This window comes from Enoplosus armatus, chromosome 20, assembly GCF_043641665.1.
Source record: "Enoplosus armatus isolate fEnoArm2 chromosome 20, fEnoArm2.hap1, whole genome shotgun sequence".
Taxonomy (NCBI): Eukaryota; Metazoa; Chordata; class Actinopteri; order Centrarchiformes; family Enoplosidae; genus Enoplosus; species Enoplosus armatus.
The window spans coordinates 2557615-2577295 of NC_092199.1; the positions used below are offsets into that span (position 1 = coordinate 2557615).

General features: G+C 43.0%; 1 protein-coding gene across 1 annotated transcript in view; it reads left to right on the plus strand.

Annotated features, from left to right (window-relative positions):
* Positions 1 to 3760: 3760 nt before the first annotated feature.
* The window catches only part of LOC139303034 (PH and SEC7 domain-containing protein 1-like), a 41009-nt gene continuing 25088 nt past the window's right edge, over positions 3761 to 19681 (plus strand). The window contains 7 exon segments of the mRNA XM_070926724.1: positions 3761 to 3873; positions 4188 to 4681; positions 9988 to 10198; positions 11640 to 11720; positions 12715 to 12827; positions 13506 to 13564; positions 15108 to 15197. Of these exon segments, the coding sequence (XP_070782825.1) occupies positions 3776 to 3873; positions 4188 to 4681; positions 9988 to 10198; positions 11640 to 11720; positions 12715 to 12827; positions 13506 to 13564; positions 15108 to 15197 (1146 nt within the window). The 5' untranslated portion in view covers positions 3761 to 3775.

A 19681-nucleotide genomic window follows, 5' to 3' on the forward strand; every position in this document is an offset into this window, starting at 1 on the left:
GGCAGTCTCCTCACTCAAAGCCTGAGTCCTGTGTCGAGTCCCAGAGCCCTCGTCGCTGGTCAGGAGAGGACAGAGGTGTGGCAGGCAGTCCAGCCACCAAGAGACATGTCCACAGGACATGTAACAGGAGCGCTTCACCGCAGAGATCAATCCTCACACTTGGCAATAATGTAATTGAGGGCTTGAACCAGTTAAGTGACAGTAAATCATCCTCTCCGGCTCATAGCCCTGAAGTTGCCCGCAGGCTAGCAGAGGAGGCTACCAAAGTATCTTCTATTTTCACAGAGGCAAGAATGTCCTCATTGCACAACGCTTTAGGTGAGCCTGCAAGAGGCTCGAATGCTGGAGAATTTCACAATTCACCTCCAAATGCACAACAGTCTAAGCAAACGCTCAAGATGAACATCCCTTTAAACGACCAACACACGCCAGCAACTGACAACACAGACTCTCACCAGCCTGAAAACTCACTTGAAACAAACTCCCATACTAATTATCAAACACACCAGGAGGACTGCATGCAGAAATCTCAGCATCAGAGCTCAATGTTATCAGCGGCTCAGAGTTCACCCGCTATTCCTTCACGCGTTCTCCGTCCTTCTCATCCTCCCACTGAGCTCAGCTCCCCCATGAGGGACCCCAGGCTATTCCAAGCAGAGCTCCGAGCACCAGATACCCCCACCCTGCATCGTCGTCAGCTCCCGCAGTACACCAGAGACACCTGGTCCCCGAGCCTGGACAAGAGAGGAGACCTGAGCTGCTTCGAGAGAGGGGAATGCACAGAGCTAGCTCGCAGGCTCTGTATCAATCAGAGTGTTGAGGAGGCACCAGTTAGTTGGACATCCAGGCAGCAGTGGGGGAATCAGGAGGAGAACATCCCAAGGCCAAGCCCTGAGCCTGAATTTGGGTCCATCAACGACCAAACTCCTGATCATCAATCCAGTCACCGTCGCATTCCGCTCAGTCCCACAGCCCAGCAGAAACGAGCTGAGCAGAGGAGGAGAGAGATCCTGCTTCTGGGACCAGTGGTGCTGGACTCTCCAGAGGAGGATGAGGGCTGCGATGAGGAAGGACAGGGCAATGAGATGGAGGGATTCGTGGCAGGGCAGCGGCCACGCTTGCAGAGGGTAGAAGAGCCTCCAGAGGCGGAGCAGAATGGAGTGATGGGAGGGTCGTCCTCACGGAGCTCCAGTGGGGTGACGGGCAGCTTGGGGGACAGGGACTGTCTGTCCCCAGAGTCCAGTCAGTCCAGTCACCAGAGCAACGAGACCGGGGCAGCCACCTCAGGAATACAGGTGGGCACTGGGTGAATTTTGGGACCCACAAAACTACACATTACACTGTTCGTTTTTTTTTAAGGAACAGTTTGACATTTTGTGAAATGTGCTTATTCACTTTCTTGCAGCTGTTAGCCTAGCTTAGCATAAACACATTGTAGTCTCGTCTGTTCAGTCCCCACACAAACACTATTTTTGTTATTGCAGGAACTATTTCTGTACAAACTGCAGTTTATACCTATGCTCCGTGTTTAGTGTGACTGTTGTTCCCCAAGAAGCATTATTAAAGCATATAACTCCCCCTAAAGCCACAAATTGTAGCTTTGACATTTCTGCTTGTGTACATATCAAACAAATTAGATATAACTTGTTAACTAGTAAGCTTTAGAGGTGCTGGTAGGTGTAATTTTGAACTTTTGAAAGAGCCAGGCTAGCTGTTTTTTCCCTGCCTCCAGGTCTTTATGCTAAGCTAACTAACCGTCTCCTGGTTGTATAGCTCCCACCAACTTGTGGCCTTCATTCTATTGAGAAATATTTTGACAAATTGAGTTGAAATATACACGACTAGAGTTATCAAACAAAGACATTTTAGGAATAATTGATACCAAACTCATGTATTGAGCTAGTGCCAGGAGGCGGTTAGCTTAGCATTAAGACTGGGAGACGCAACGTTGGAACTCACCATTACACAAACAAGACAGAACATGTTAACTATTAAGCTTTAAAGGTGTTGATAGAAGTATTTTTTAACTTTGGTGAGAGCCTGTCCCCCCCCCCCGCCTCCAATCTTCATGCTAAGCTAAGCTAATCGCCTCCTGGCTCTAGCTCTATACTTGACACAGAGACATGAGGGTGGTGTCGATCTCATCTAACTCTCAAGAAAGAAAGAAAGAAAGAAAGTGAATCTCCCAAGATGTCTGCCTACTCCTTTACTGCTGCACTGCAGAACTGTAGTTGGTCCCTGTGTTTCTTCCAGACGGACAGTGGCTGTGCGGCGCCCGTGCCCTCGCTCCATTGTCAGAGGATCGCTCGTGCCAAGTGGGAGTTTTTATTCGGGACCCCTGCTGAGGAGGCTGCTAGCAGGGGGGAGAAAAGTGAGAGCATGTCCACCTTCATCTAGTTTCTGCACTTCAGCTTTCATGTCATAGCAGAGTGGAAGATTTCTTCTATTCCTTTTCCTTCATTCCTCACAAGATAATATTTCAGAGGGATATAAAGGAAGTAGAGAAGCCAGCCGAGTCGTACTGCTGCTTGTCAGTGAACATATTCAGTAACGTGTCATTCTGTGTGTTTGTTTTAGTTCTAGGTAACATTTGAAAGCCTGAGATATGTTATTCGTCTCTGTCATAGAGCTCCATTGTACTCACTGTAGTTTATTTTGACTCAATCCCACATACATCATCCTGCCGCTGTAAATACTCATTAGAGCACCAAATGTGTGTTAATCCACCGCTTAAAATAGTCCCCAACAAATGCACTTTTTCCTCCTGTTTGTAACATTTTGTAAAAACTACAGTGACCAGCTGTTATAGGAAATTATCTTGCTCATGATAAAGATTTACATCTTGAATGGGAATTAATGGGCTTAAAATTACACACATCACACAGCTCATCTCTGATATATCATATTTTATTCCACTTATCTTGCCTTCATCTGGGGTAGGTATCTGAGGTTGTTTCTGGTTTCTTTATATAGTCCGTAAATTAGTAATTTGACTTATAAATTACCACAAATGCAAGGTATTTAAGAAAAATATAAAATCATCTTTTCAAAATAGGTTTTACAGAATACAATATTTACTCTACTAAGATAATGAAGTAAAGTCATGTGAGATGTGTTTAATTTTGATAAACCTGAATGTAAAATCAGTAAATGTCTGATTAAAGAATAAGTAAGATGACGAATCGTATCAGACAGAGATGATAAGTGCTACAGGCCTTTAATTATGGACCACCAGTTAGAGCAAGCAAAGGATCTAAATGTGTTTTCTGGGGCAAATATAGAATAATAATACCAATCACATCTCAAAAATATCATTGAGTTTGATGACTCTCTTTCTGCAGATTCTCTGGAAACCTCCACAGCTCCTCCCAGTGGTAACTCCAGTGAGTCCCCCACCCCGACTCCCCCTTCCTCCCTGCCTCTGCTTTCTGCCAATCATGAGGTGCAGCATGTGGAGGTAGAGCTGGTGACCCCTCCCCCGGCCATTATCGGGACTTCGCCCAAAACCGGCATCATTCGCCGCACGTTAAAGTATTCAGAAACCGACCTGGACGCCGTCCCACTACGCTGCTACCGCGAGACGGACATAGACGAGGTGCTGCTGGCTGAGCAGGATGACGCCGACTCTGCGTTTGGGAGTAACCGCAGCGTGCAGGGCACCTCAGGGACAGGCAGCAGCCCGCTGGGGGGTCTGGCTTATGGGAGGACAGAAGGGGAGGTGGTAGAGGAGGATGAGGAGGATGAAGAGGAGGAGGAGGAGGAGGAAGAGGAAGAAATGGTGAGCTGGGCCAGTGTGAGGATGCAAGGAGACACCAGGAAGCAGCAGTACGCAGCTCAGGAGGAGCCAGAGGTGTTTGGCCACCTTCTGAAGAGGTGAACATGAGCACATGACAGGAAAACACACACACACACACACACACACACAAGGACTCTCCCCTGACCTACATTTTGATCTGAATTTGGATCTTTCTCGTAACCTATTTTTCAAGTAGAACATAAACAGGTTTGGTGGCATTAAGCAGTCACAGCTCTCCAACTCTACAGTACGTTACATCCTGACATCGACAGACTTCATGAAAATACAATTGGAGTTTATTTCTCTAGATGTCTCCACACACATTTGAGCTTTTCTTTATAAACACAGCTGTGTTGTTGCAGTGTTTCTAAAAACCTCCCTCTCTGTCCAGACCAATGGAAACGTTTTTTGACAACCACCACCCGGCCCTGAAATCCCCCATCTTGGTCTCCGGTCCTCGCTGTGCTGCAGAGGACACCTTCAGCCGCCACTTTGAGAGCATCATGGAATCTCACCGAGCCAAAGGGACGTCCTACAACAGCCTGGACAGCGAGGAGCTGCTGACCTCGAGCACCCAAACGGTCCTGACCTTTGACCTGCCCACACTGACCCCTGCCATCCACGCTCCGGTTTGCCAGAGCGCCAGGCAGATCGTCCAGCTTAGCTTCGCCCCGCTGGCACACGACGAGAGGCCCAGTCTCTCTGATTCTATCTTTACCGTGACTGGGGACTCGGACGCCACCCGAGCCCCCTCCAGCGAGAGGCTGAGCAGCGGTTCTGACGACACGCCGCCCAGAGGACGAGACTGTGCGCAGCTGGGGAGCAGCTGGTACAGCAACATTTCTTTCTCATTACCAAGGTGAGTTAGAAGCCCGTCAAGTAGACATGATAAATGACAGGAATGATCGCAACCAAACTGCTGAACAGCACTAAAACCTGCAGTCATTGATTTTCTTTGGGCCACTTGGGGGCAGTGCAACAAGATATAAACACAATACAGACATCAACTAATAAAGCTCTTATGTGAAATACCCCTAAAAACTGCTAATGCAGGTGATATATCATGTTATACACATCATACACTATACGGCCAAAAGTATGTAGACACTCAAGTCCATGTAGTTAAGTGAACTTGTGGTCTGGGGCTGTTTTTTGTCGTTTGGTCCGAAAACATTTTGTCGCCTGTAAATTAACAATCACGTATTAGTTGTAATGTTCAGGTGTTTTTTCTTTTTGCCGTTATCTTGCCAAAATACATGATTGTGTTTTGATGATAATCTGTAAACATGTTCTGTTGAGTAGGAAGTGAAGTAAGTAGCTGACAGTGTTGACAACTGATGTGCGGCAGGTGACCCGTACTTTGGTGATTCACCAAGAATCTGAGTGACGGTTAATCTGGGTCATGTTTGTTGTTGCATATTATTCTGTTTTCTTCTTATTTTTTTATCTGCCTCCTCTCTACACTGCAAGGGAAGTTCAATCGCAGTATAATTTACTACAACACATCTTTGCTCCTTCTGTCATGTTTATAATATGGACATTGGGTATGACCATCACGAGCAGTTACAAATTACAGAGTGTGGTTCAGTATTAATGCAGTTTTGATTGCTTTTGTCTGAGGTCAGAGCCCAGACTAGTGAGCGTCTCTGTCTGTATCATTCAGCAGTGCTGCAGTGCTTCTCTGGAGCCCAGTAGCTTAGAGTGAAGGTCGCTAGAAGGCTGCCTGTGGTCCCTCTGCTGTGTGCCAGACAGGCTGTATGTGAATCCATCTGTGCATATTCTCATATCTGTTTGATTGTGTGCATGCATGTGTATGTGTAGGAGGTTTTTGGATGGTTATGCTTTGTGTGTGTGTGTGTGGGGGGGGTGGGGGTGGGGGGGTAGACTTGTTAGACAGAGGCAGATGGCTGCTGCAGCAGTGAAAGACTCACCTTGACTGTCAGAGTCCCAAAGACTTCATTAACTCTCCACAGACTCCCACCTGCTATACAGGAGACTTGTTGTCTTCATGTTGTGCACAGAATATCTCTTCATAGCAGAACAGCAGCTTTCTTAATCCACCTTGCATCCTCCTTCCTGCACGATAGGGTCAAACTATGGCAGAAAAACAGTGCTGATGTGTGACAGTGGCGTAGACTGGCTTTGTGAATGTCACGCTAACTTACTGTGACAGCACTGCAGAGGTAGAGTGACTGCACCGGGGCTCCTTGATGCTTTCACCACTAGGTGGCGGAAGAGGACAGCAATCGAGCTGTCGTTTGCTTTTTGTTTTTGATCAGAGTCTAATGCAGGTGGATAACTTTGAGCTGCAGGAACAGTGGTGTGCCTGTGTGTGTGTGTGTGTGTGTGTGTGTGTGTGTGTGTGTGTGTGTGTGTTACAAAAAACAATCCAGTCTCAGGTTCCAGCTGGTAATACTCTCTGAAAGGTTAAAAACTTTCAAAGCTTATTTTGCTCTCTCTTTTCTCGTCTTTAAACATAAACTCACATATTTTTTATCTTAACTTCCTCTTTATTTGAGAACTAAAATCACGCTGGTCTACTTCAGGTAATTGTTTGCTTAGCTTAACTGATCTTATCTCACTTTTATAACCGGCCTAACTCTGGCAGCCCTGGGAGCCGTGGACTCCAGGAGGGAGACGAGGAGACAAATATTTCTGAAGGCTTGTCCATACTTTGATAAAAGTTGGAATTTCACTCCCCTCACACACCCCCCCCCCTTCCTCCTTCTTCCCTCACATCACCCTTTTCAGATGCTCTGTACCATTAAACAGTGGCTCATTGTGCAGAGCTACTCAGTGGACTAAGAGGGGGGTTCAATTATGCGGGGATACCGTTAAAGCAGAGGCTGACACCAGGAATTCTCTCAGGACCTCTTGGCATTGTGCTGGCTCTTCATGTGACAATGCTAACAGGTGGCGGAGCCCTAAACTGGAGTGCCGGCTTAATCTTGTGATCATGAACAATCCTGCAGGCCCTGATGAAGAGTATGCTGTAAACAGACTCCACAGTGGCCTCCGATGTTGACAAAAAGGCCACCTATCCTTTCCCTGGGGCAGTTATGGTTGTAGGGGAAACAGTTTAGAGGCACACACCCAATAGATATCGCAGCGAGTTTAAACCTGACACCTCATATCTTTGTCGTCTCTGTAGGTGTGCTTAAAGCTCACGCCAGAAACAAGGTAGACTAGAATTTGTGCAAAACCCAAAGGATGAGTGTGTGTAATTGGAGATGCAGAGAGAAGGGGGTGTGAATGGAGGGAGGGAGATTTTTAGGCAAAAGACAAGCTAAGTTTCATGCCATGCTTCGAATCCAAGGTCAGCAGGGGACAGTGAGAGTTTACACAGTGGAACAGGGAGGGAGAAAGAGGGAGAGAGAGAGAGAGAGGGAGGAGTGAAAAGAGGGAACAGAAAAAACAGCAAACAGACTCAGAGGGAAAAGAGATAGAGAAGGAGAGGCACTGCAGGACAAACAGCTCTTTTACTTTGGGGGAAGGACGCTTGCTGTGAAGATCAAATGACGGCAAACACAGAGGGAGAGTGAGAAAGTGGAGGAAAGAAAAGGGGGACCCATGAAGTCTCAGTCCGACTCAAAAGCCAAGCAGAGGAATGTCAAAGTCTGCGGGCCTCTTGGGAGCGACTACAGGTGTTCCTCTGCGTTAGCTCCGGCTCTCTGGACTGGATGGTGATGCGTTCAGGTTACGAAGCCAGGAGGAGGGGAGGGGTCGGTCGGGGTCAGGGGACGGCAATGAGGACGCCGTCTGTCTTCTGCTGTCATGGTTCGTCTGCAGTCGGAGAGGAGAGGTATTTGTCGAATAGGCGGTCTTTCCACAGGTAGGTCACCACCCAGGAACCCATCTCACCTGATTTGATTATAAAATTTGGCTGGAAGGAGAATTCAAATGTTCTTGTTAGGTGTCAGGAGCCGTGCAGACTGAATACATTTGCAGGCTTGTTCACTTCACTTTTATAAGAGTATTGATCTCATTTGGGAAAATTAAGTAACTGCCACGGTGCCACTCCTGAACCCAGAGGCCTCTGTGTTAAAGCTGCAGTACTGAGACTGTTTGCTCTACACTCATCTTGATTGTTATTAATGCTAGCGGCTGTAGGGATGTGAATGTTGGTCAGTCAGTCGACCGGTCGGTCCACTACTTCACATCTGTGTTTTTTGTGAAATGTCTCAACATCAATTGGATGTATTGCCATGAAATTTAGTGGAGACATCCATGTTGCCAAGACAATGTGATCCCCTGACTTTTCCTCTAGCGCCACCAGCAGGTTGACATTTGTGGTTTTGAGTGAAATGTCTTGCAATGAAATTTGGTTCAGACCCCACAGGATGAACTGTACTAACTTTAGTGACCATCTAGTCTCGCATAGCCAGACCTATCTCCACACACTGAAGAAAGGTCTGACTAAACCCATCATCATTCTGGGATAGGGGGAGAAAACGCTCTGTCTTGTTGGTATTTCTTTAAACCAATCACAATCGTCTTGGGCAGCACTAAACCCAGGATGCAGAGATGGGGCCCTTGCACAAGCATATAGTGGAAGGGGAGGAGAATAGCTGGCCAATAGCAGACTTATTCCAACAGCCTACATCCGGTGAGTCAGTCTGGAGATCATCTGACTTTTCATCTAGCGCCATCATCCGGTCAAATTTTAAAATCTGTCAAATACTTTGGTTCACGACTAAATACCTGCAAAACATTCCCATCAGTCTCACCTGTGCTTCCTGTGTTTCGTGCTAATTAACAAATGTTAGCGTGCCAACACACAAGAATATGACAGTGAAAATGGTCAAACCCATTTAGCATCAGCATGTTTGTATCATTGTGAGCATGTTAGCATGCTGATGTTAGCATTTAGCTCAAAGCACTGCTGCATCTAAGTACAACCTCCCAGTGGCTTTCTGTACTCGCTTCGTCGTCTTCGTCTGTGTACTCAGAGTGTACTTTGTGAGATCAAAGTTGACCACTGAACCCTTGTAGCTTTCTTACCCAGTCAGCTTGTGTTATTAATTACTGTTTGCTCTGGTGTGATTTTGCCTGACTCATTGACAGTATAAGGATGTGTAAGTGTGGGAAGCAAAGCCCTGGGACTGTGGGTTTTCTTGGCTTGTTCATCATGCTGAGAAATCCAAATGAGAGCTCTGCTTGTTCAGGAAGTGTTTCTTGCTTTTTGGAATACAACTCAGCTGTTGGACTGTCATTGTTTTCTCTGGCCGGCTGGCGTGACAGGAATTGTCACACAGCTCTCGACTGCAGCGACAAATGTCAGCATCATGTCGAATTCCAAGTATCTGAACTCAGAGACCTCGTTTCTGTCCATCCATAATCTAGCAGAAGCCAGAAAAGTAGTTCTCTTTTAGGTCAGAGTGACATAACATGCTTAAATTATTATCACAGAATAATTCAGATGTAATAAGTTTTGCACTTCTGAACTGGTGAATGCTTTGAAGGGCCTTAATTAGGAAGTGATAACGAGAAAGCGAGGAAGCTGGCAAAAGAGGAGATTTTGAATGCAGTTATTAAAGTGTATAATCATGCCAAATGTTGTGTTTGAATGTAAGATCATTTGCATACGCTGTGTTGTACGTGATGCTAAATTAATGTAAATATGAGCTTTGTTTACCACTGCATATTTGCGCTCATTTATTTCTGCTCTACCTTGATTATACCTTCCATCTCTTTCATACCTCTTTAATCATATTTCACTCTCCACTTACTATTCATCATTCGTGTTTTTTAAATTATATTTCATGTAACAGATATTTCACTTTCTTTTAAGCTACTTTCTTCTGATCAGCCTTACTGCTTTCATCATCCTCTTATGTATTTTACTTTTCTTGTCTTAAAACATCACGTACTGCTGGAAGCTATGATTTAAGAATAGTGCTGCACAGATCAGATATTAGTATTATTGAATTATTGATATACTGGAGATATTAGTTTTATTATTATATCACCATCATTCTTCACTCTCCTTTTATCCCTTCCTCTCTTTCCTTTTCAATTATTTACCAATCTATGTCAAGTGTCCTCTTTCTCTCTTTGTCCCACTTTCCACTCCTGGATCTCTGAAGCAAAATGTTCTTCATTACCCGTCTTTCCCTTCCCTTTCCATATCCTTTTCTGTCCATTATTTGTGTCTGATTTTAATCACTCACTTTGTCTGCCCTCTCTTCCACCTCTGATCCATCTCAGCAGGGATAAGGCCCGTCTGGCGACAGATTCGGAGCTGGACCAGGACCTCAGTGACCGGCTGGGTCTGGGCAGCAGCGACACCCTCACCAACGGCAGTCACCGTGCCGACCTAGCAGCCGCCAAACGTTTGGCCAAACGTCTCTTCAACTTGGATGGCTTCAGGAAGTCCGATGTGGCGCGCCACCTCAGCAAGAAGTGAGCTGCTGCAAAGTTATTGTGTTGTTTTAGCTTTCAGAAGACTCTCAAAACTGTGCATTGTAGTCCTGCATATTTAATAGTATTATTGTGTTGCTTCTCCTCATAGCTACCATCCCAAACATCCTACCAACACCCAGGGAATCACCCGATATAGACCAGTTAGCTGCCTGCTAGCCATTGCCATCCACAACACCCCAGCAACCACTTACAAAAGCCTTAGCAACTGTCTGAAAAGCCAAAGTGACAGCCTAGCAACCACTCGGGAAATGCACTAGCAACCACTGCAATTACCCTAGCAACCACACTGAACACCATAACAACACCTTAGCAACTACATTAAAAATCATATTTACCACCTTGTAACAGGGAACAACTAGCTACCACATAGCAACCACTGTGAACAACTTCAGCAAAAGTCAGCAATCACCTTCTGAGGCGCTAGCAAAGCCATAGCAACCACCGGTAAACACATTACCATCCACTGCTAACACCTAGCAACCAACCACCTGCTGCATAGGAAACACTTGTAACTCCTTAGCAACTATTTAGCATCCATCTGCATCCCACTCAACTATTAGCAATGTCTCAGCTGGTAGCAAAACACATGAGCTACCAGTTTGAGAATGCTAAGTGGCAGCTAACGTGTACCATGTGATGTGTACACAACAAGCTAGCTAAAACAGACTCCTTTCTAAAAAAAATGTGTGGAATTTTATTATTGTGTATTAATAATAGTTCTACAACAACTTGTGCTTCTAATATCTTTACTACTACTATCACATCTACTATCAGTTATGAAATTATAAGTAGTAATAACAATAGTACTGCTTATATAAACAATAAGAAGCGACATAGCACTCCTCTTAACCAACATGTACTCTAAAACTGTAGTATCATTTGCATGTTATTGGAAAAAGCTCCTTTCTACTGCATCTTATGTTTATTTAATGAATGCTAATCTACTAGTGCTCATTCAGTTTCCCGTACATTAACTACAGTATGCCACTTTACATTCTGCTTACAAAGTGCTGTATTTTAGTAGATCTGCACTCGTCCAGCGCTGTGCAGCTCCATCAGCCCGTCAGTCTGTCAGCTGCTTGCTGGCGCTGATGAGAAAGAATTTGGGATTAAAGGGTTTCCTCACTTTCTGACAGATGCACCCTGTGAATCTCCTCCTTCTTTCTTTTTTTTTTTCTGGCCTCCGGTCTGCATCTCCAGCTGACTGTGCCAGAGCGCGCTGACTGACTGACAGCCCAAACGGAGGCCATTCACTGAGCCGAGAAAGCTGGCGTTTGAACGTTTGATTGACATTTTGTGTTGTTATGGTGGATGCTGGAGTTGTTTTGCTTTTTGTCTCTTCTTCCTATGTTTCCTTTTCTATGGCTATATTCCTCCTTATATATTACTTGACATATTTTATATGTCTGTCTGTCTACAGTAATGACTTCAGCCGTATGGTAGCAGAAGAGTATCTGAGTTTCTTCAACTTCACGGGCCTTGCGGTTGACCAAGCATTGCGGTGAGATCACGCAGTACAATAAATTCAACATACCACTGGAAATTTTATATACACATAATTACTAACATTTATCAGTGAATACGTATTCAATATATTTCTTATGTGAAGTGAAGACAATTATTCAAATATTCTTGCCAGTTACATTTTTATGATTAAAGAATTAATGTTTATATGTATAAATTGTGACTGTGGTCTAAAGTGTGTTATCTGCCTTCCTTCTGTGTGATGGTGGCTTAAATTTGGCCTAAATTAGATGAAAAGCTGCAGATGTTTTGATTTCATCTTTGTTAGTATGTAGTGGATAATCTCCACTGTTGAAACACTGCTCTCTAGAGGGCAGCTTTGGTCTTGCATCTAGAGTGAAATGACAGTTTGTACAGTATGTACAGTAAGTCATCATAAGTGTGTATTGTTTAACAGCGGTTCATACTGTATTATTTTTGTTCCACTTTTATTTAGTTTATTCAGATATTAGTTATACTGAGCATGCATCCTACATACTTTCCACTCACCTTCACATTTACACAGTTTAACACATTCAAGTGAGGTATAACTGCAGACATTTTCTTAGCAACAACCACCACCAGATCTGTTTTTTACTCATGTTAATAAGCAGTTAGTTAACAAGTCCTGCATTCAAAAATGTACAGACATATTATCATCAAAGTGCACTTCAAGTATCAAAGGTAAAAGAACTGATTACGCAGACTTCTGTCACATATTTATATTACAGTATTATATATATTATACCATTGGATTATTATTGCTGATGCATTAACACTTAAGCAGCACTTTAAGGTTGTAGCAGCTGAAGTATAAAGTAGCACAGAAATATGAATATATGTACTTAATACTTTGCACCTCTGGCAACTAATTGCATTCGATAACATAAAAATGATTTAATTGTCACAGCCTCTATTTGAAATAGAGTTCTGTCATTTTAAATGAATACGTGGTGAAGATCTGATGACTGTCCCTGTGTTTGTGGCTGCAGGACTTTCCTCAGACAGTTTGCCCTGATGGGGGAGACTCAGGAGAGGGAGAGGGTGTTGTCACACTTTTCGAAGCGTTACTTGGACTGCAACCCAAAAGTCATACCATCAGAGGGTGAGTAGTCACTGCAGAGGAGAGATTTTAAGTACCAGCAGCAAAGAAAAAGTCATGACAGTAAAAAGGTTCAATGTGATTCCAGTAAGGAAGGTGTGAACAGTCTTCATCACAAGTATTACACGTTCAATGTTGGACTGACACGTGCATTGGGTTACAGTTTCAAGGCTTCCCCACACTGGCTCGCCTTGTGGGGCATCCTTGAAACTGTTGCACGAAAACGGCAATAACGGCTAATCTCCATTTTTAGACAGAAAGGTATCTGAAACAGACTTAAAAAGAATACAAATTCTAACATTTTAAGTTAATTTAATCAAATAATGCCAAAAATAATAATGTCACGTCATTCTAGTACATTCACTTGCGTGTTGAAAGCCGTTGACAGGTACGACAGGTATTCTGGTTTAGCCTAGCTAGGGTTAGCTAGCTTGAATTCTGTTAGCTAACATGCTACCGGGTCTGTTTACCATTTTATCATTATTAAATTACAGTGTATCCACAACATCTGATTAATTTACTTCATCGTCAATAGCTAAACAGGACTGTGGGTGTTAATACTAATGGAGGATAACATTAGTTGACATTTAAGTATCTGTAAGCTGACAAAACTAGTTGTATTTCTAAGCGAGGACGTCTTTATTTTGCAGCTCAAGCTAACTCACTGTTTTCATCCTTTAGATGCAGTTCACACTCTCACCTGTGCACTTATGTTGCTGAACACCGATCTACATGGTCAAGTGAGTAATAACTAATAAATAGTGTAGTAATACGTGTGTGTGGATGTGTGAAAGAGTCGACTGCACGGTAAGTGTGCAGGTACTGCAGGTGTTGCAGACAGGCTCGCTCAGTCAGACAAAGGATAAACAAATACAAGATTAAGTTTTAAGAGCTGCATTCTCCTCTAAGGCCCTTTTGATTTACTCTGGAGTTTTGAGAATATGAGACTCAGCCTGATCACCAGCTGATCTGGGTCTGCAGGTCTGTCTACTGAGCTTCTTTCACCATCATTAATCTCTTACTTTTTTAGTCAGAGCCTCCCTTTGCAAATCTGGGCCATTGGCGGCTCTCCTGGTTGATATTACAGCTCTGCGGATGAATGATTAATTAAAGTGGCTATAGAGGTGACTGGAGAGGGCATCAGCTCCTTTAGGGAAGAGCAAATCTGGAAAGTTTCAACAAATGTTAACAGATATACTATAAGCTTGATCTTTGTTGTGACTGTGATCATCATCACTAACATCCTGATCATGATTATCTCAGTGAGACAGGGGATTGATTGATACAGGTTGTGGCTTTTTACATTTTTGGATTAATCCAGCTCTAAAATGACAGGAAAATGCAAAATGCCCATCAAAATATCACTGAGCCGACCAACAGTATAAAGTTAGATTTAAAATGATATAAATACCAGGGAAAAGCAGAAAATCCTCACATTTGAGAAGCTTGAACTTGATTATCAATTGTAATGTAGTTGATTAATCAAACCAGTACTTTATTCCATACCTTTCTTCAAGAAATATGAACATGTTTTCTACACACCCTTTTTTTCATTTAACAGATGAAGCCAAACTTATTAAATATTAAATGTTGTCTAAACACAAGCAGCCGTAAAAGTATCTTGCATAAAGTCTTAGGTTGGCTGTTAAAATGTGATTTAAATCAGGAACTATCTGATCAAAGAATAAATGACCCAGCTTAAGAGTCTGACCATTCAGTGCCAGCTTTTGGTACTTTGATAGTTTCAATAGTCAAACGCCAAACAAGTATTGAGGTTTGGCACCTGGCCTGATCAACTAATCATTTCAACACTAAACAGGATCATCATGATTTTCACTGTCACCATTATTATACCAGCTGTTTGAACTGCAATACTCCATTTACAAATTATTTTACATTAATCATGAGCATCCTTGTTTTTTTTTTCATTTCCAAATGACTTCTATTTCCGTCTTAAGTCGCCAGTGTTTTGATCACATTTTTAAATGTGTTAACGTAAATGGAGTGTGTTTAAAAAAGAGAGACTACTCTTTCAATTCATCATTCATTCAATTCAAGAGTAAAAGAGGCTTCATTCTGTATTAGGTCTTCATAGACAGCATATGAGAACTTTTAATAGAGAAAGGTTCTTGCTTTAAAATTAATTAAACGTTGAATACAAAGTCTCTGAGTTAATTGAAATAGACCACATCAAGGCGGCAGTTGGTGTTAAATAAGGAGTGTTAGGAATGTCTAAGTCTTAGTATGAAATAAAAGCAAATTTATATGTCTCTCTTTATTCAGAACATCGGCAAGAGAATGTCGTGCACACAGTTCATTGGCAACCTGGAAGGACTGAACGACGGCCAAGACTTTCACAAGGATCTGCTTAAAGTAAGCTACTTTCAAGTCTAAAATAGCACACACACACACACACACACATGCGCAGGCTGTCATGCACAGACACACATCCCAAATGAGAGCGAGCAGACTGTGTGTGCCAGCATTGTATTGTCCCTCAGATCTGTGCGACTGAGCCTGGCTGTCTGGCCTGCGCTCACTGCCAGCTGGCATTCACCTCATCTCCAGAGGCCTCCAATCAGAGGCCTGCCTGGGCCCGCCACTTCCTGGTACGCTCCAGCTACATCGCAGGCTGGAAGACTAATTGTTATGTGATCTGGAGACAAGGAGAATGAGACGTAGCCACCCTCAGGGTATCTGTGCGTGACTTCAACAGCATTAGATTAGGCTATTAGCTTAACCCAGCGGAGTTTGGTTGCAATAGATCGTGAACCATCAGACGGGGTTCAGACAGAGGCCTGGGGCCGCATGACGTGGCAAAATAACCCAATCAGTGCGGGTTGCCTGTCCATTGGTGCGCCTAATGATGATGCCGTTGATTAGTTTTGTCTGCAGAGTGGTCCGTCAACATGCCACAGGGCCCCAGAGTGCAAGTCAACAAGTTGTAATGGGGTATTTATAATGCATAAGGGAGAGAGAGAGAGAGAGAGAGAGAGAGAGAGAGAGAGAGGCCACGTCCGTCTGCTGAGATGACGGCAATGAATTCTGCCATGAAAAGCTGTGCCCGTTATTAAGGGCAGATCGTATCCATGCGGTGGCCATGTGACCGCGAGCTAAGCGAGGCAGAGAGAGAGAAACAGTCCCACAGACGTGCATTAGCTGTTTTATTAATGCTTGTACAGATCCAGGAACAGTCTTTTTAATCATTCCCTCCACTTTCCGCGAGCTCCCGCTCTTTTATTCTCTTTCTCTCTCAATGAGACGCTCTTCTTTCTTGCCCTCGAGCTGCACTCTCTCGTTCTCTCACTCCCTTGTTCTCCGATTCTCTAAATGTTCTGCCTGCCCACTCTCACTTGCTCCTTATCTTGGCTCTGTTAAGCTCCGGTGCAGTTTAATCTCTATCTGTAGACTGTGTCTCGCTGCCACCTTTATCTACACTCTTTTGCCTCCACGCAGTCCGGCTCTCTTTTCTTCTCCTGACCTGACATCTCTGCTCTCTCCTGAAGCTCTCTGTCCTCTCCTCTCCTCTCCTTGTGTTGCGCCAGCTATCCATACTAAGTTTGAGTGTAATATCTTTTCTAAGGTCTCACTAGGTGGTTTCAAACAGGTGATTTACTAAATCAGGTTGTACTATTAAAACTTAAAGGATATAAGTCTGTCTTAAAACAAAACTAAAATGCCTATATGTACATTTAAAGAATCATTTGTAGCTGTACTCATTTTTCCTGTCCATCCTGGCCATGAAGAGGTCCCTTCCCAGTGCAACACATTGGAGGAGATGGGAAAATTCAGCTGAACCTACGGTAATATGAGGCTTCAGCAGTCTGAGTGGGTCAAATCAAGTGGATCCTTGTGTTACTGTCTCTCCACACAACTCAGCAACAAAGCCCTTTAAAGAATGTACTAGATAGTAAAGATCTTAGTAGCCCTTTGGCAAGATTTTATCACAGTTAGTTCATCCCGGCAAAAGTACCAGCCGACACGTGTTGCACTGTATAATATTGATTATTAAACAGTATTTCAATCAAGTATCATATTCTTTGCTTCTGACAAGCAGGTGTAAATATTTAACTTCATTTGACAACTAACTAACTAACTAACTAACTGAAGAGCTACTTTCTGTTATGCAACCCATTTTAATGTCCTCATAGTTAACATTTATGTTATACCCTGTCCTTGTTTTTCCTCTCCTGTAATCGCTCCATCATTTCCTGCTACAAAATGACTGCCGGTCCTCCCCCCGCCATCCTTGTATCCCTCATTTCCTCAACTCATTCTCTTGCTTTCCCATTTCCCCTTTCGTGTCTGGTATCTGTGTTTGCATGTGCTGGGAATGAGCCTGAGAAATCCCTCACTCATTCTGCACATATCTCACACATTGTCCCAAACTCAGCACTTGTTTCCCCTGTCACCACTTTGCCACAGCATCATAGCGACCATAGTGCTTCCATCACATCTTTCCTTCCTTTCTCTACCATCTCTCTCTCCTTCTGTCTCTCATTTCCATCTCTTATCTCCAGGTGTGTTGAAGTGGTTCATTTTGAAGACTAGACCTGCTCTATATGAAATGTTCCCTGAGATAACTTCTGTTGTGATTTGACGCTATATAAATAAAATTGAATTGAATTGAATCCCATAATTGCATGTCACCTTTGACACAAAATGATTAATGATTAAAATGAGTTTTTTTAAACTAATTATCATGTTTTTCAAGATATGCTCACATCTTTTTATGAAGCAAGCATTTCAAGCAGTCACTAAGGTCTGACGTACACATTTTAGAGACAAGTCTGCATTTATTCAAAGTCTGAAAAAGTCAAAACTCTGCATTAACGTAGGCTACATCCATCATAAAGCACAGTACAGTGTGATTATTTAACTGTGCCATATGTTGAAGCTTTGCTCTGAGGGACTGGAAACAATGGAGTGGTGCTGAACTACTGAGCCCTGTAGCTAAAACAGAAATCAGCTGCCTGGTGGACTGGAAAATAATGAGAGGGGCTTTGCATCCCCATGACACCTCTTGCCACCTCTCTCCCTCAGGTAGTCTACCCCCCCTCTTTTATCATCAATTTGTTCCCTTCTTTCTGTCTTGTTTTCATTTTTTTTGCTTCATTTATCTTCCTCAATAACTCTCTCAATTGTCGCTGATTCTCCCAATTATTCTCTCTCAACTTTCCCTGTCTCTCTTTCTCACCAGTTCAGCTTCTTTTGATTAAACCTTGTGATATGTTTCTCATTACCACCACAATAGAGGAGCAATCTCCTGAACTGAGTGTGTGAAGCTTTGGCTTCACAGCCCTCTCTTACACACTCTACAGCACACCGACATAATACCCAGAAAGATTTTTAATGTATTTTCACCTTTATGATGGCAGAAACATTGATGAATGAGACTATGTGTGACAAAGGTGCTTGACCACATTCAAAACTAAGGTACACACCTTGTGCTTGGTCTCAACAGGAAGTGTTGCTGTGAATTTCAGTGACACCCAAATTTATCGCAATTGTTTTACAAATTTCCAGAAAATACGCAAAAGAAAATGTGAATTAATGTATGTTTGTTGTATCGAGGTAAACAATTGGTGGTGCTAATTCTCCAGTCAGGTGCTGTTAAACCAAAATGACTTAATTAAAAGAGGACCGTCAAACGTGATGGAAATCTGGAAAGTGTTTACATGACAGGCCTCAAAACTGACTTTGCCTTAGTGAGTGAATCCACTGATTGCAGTGATTCCCTTGAAATTAGTTGATTTCAGCTGCTAAATGCTCCACTGTCTTCACCAGCTAATCGCTAACTTTGTCTGCTGTTGCTAAAAATGCTGTGAGAGATGAACAGTAAAGTTGCAGGACGGAAAACCAAAACAATGAGCTGAAAGAGGCTAAAACGCTCAATTGAGAATTTTTTTCTGTGTAGCCTGAAGTTGTTTTTGTTTTGTCTTCACTGTGTTTCTTGTGTTATTGAGGCCCTGAGCAGAGCAACATTAAATCATGTATTAGTGTCAAGGCCATATGTTCATGTAACTTGATAGAGAGTTGATTGCAGCATAGTTTTATATTAATTTATCATTAATATAATTAAATGTCCTTAAAATATGAACATTGAAACATATGAAAATGACAACATGATTAAACTGTGTTGATAGGCACTACATCCCAGCAGTAACAGGATGGATGGAGGTGGTACAGAGCGTACATACAGCACAGTGCACATGTCCATTCGATTACTGATGCTTGTTTGTCTTAATCAGTGTGTTCTCGTTCTAGGATTCATAATGAGGCAATAAACTATCATAATGTACTCCAGAGGATATTTTCCTCCCCCAGTTACCCACACCAGACTATCAGTCAACAGAGATGTGACAGGCTGCTTACAGTCCAAGCACAGGGACCAACTAAACAGTCATTCTCAATCACACACCTGTAATATACAAAGTAGATTCAGTACGTTCAGGATGATTCTGGTTTATTACTACTCGGGTTTTATTTTCTTATAACATTGTACGAACCAAGTTAATTGCTGAGATCTGGGAACACTGTGACACCAGTGAATAGAGGGTAAAGAAAGACTGGTCACTGCAATGAGGGATTATTAGCAACATTTCCAGGGTGCTCACTTTCAGTTCTACCTGCTTTAGATAACCTGGCTAAACTGTTGGTCTTACCGCAGTTACTTTAATGAGCGCAATGTTGTCATAACCGATAGAAATGATGGATAAAATTACAAAAATAAGACCCAAGCTGTAGTTAACTGGAATTAGCCTTTAACTGAACTCTGAATTAGCTTCGTCTTATCAAGATATTAAAACTTGGCGTTTTGGGAAATACACATAATTACTTTCTGGCAGAGAGTTAGA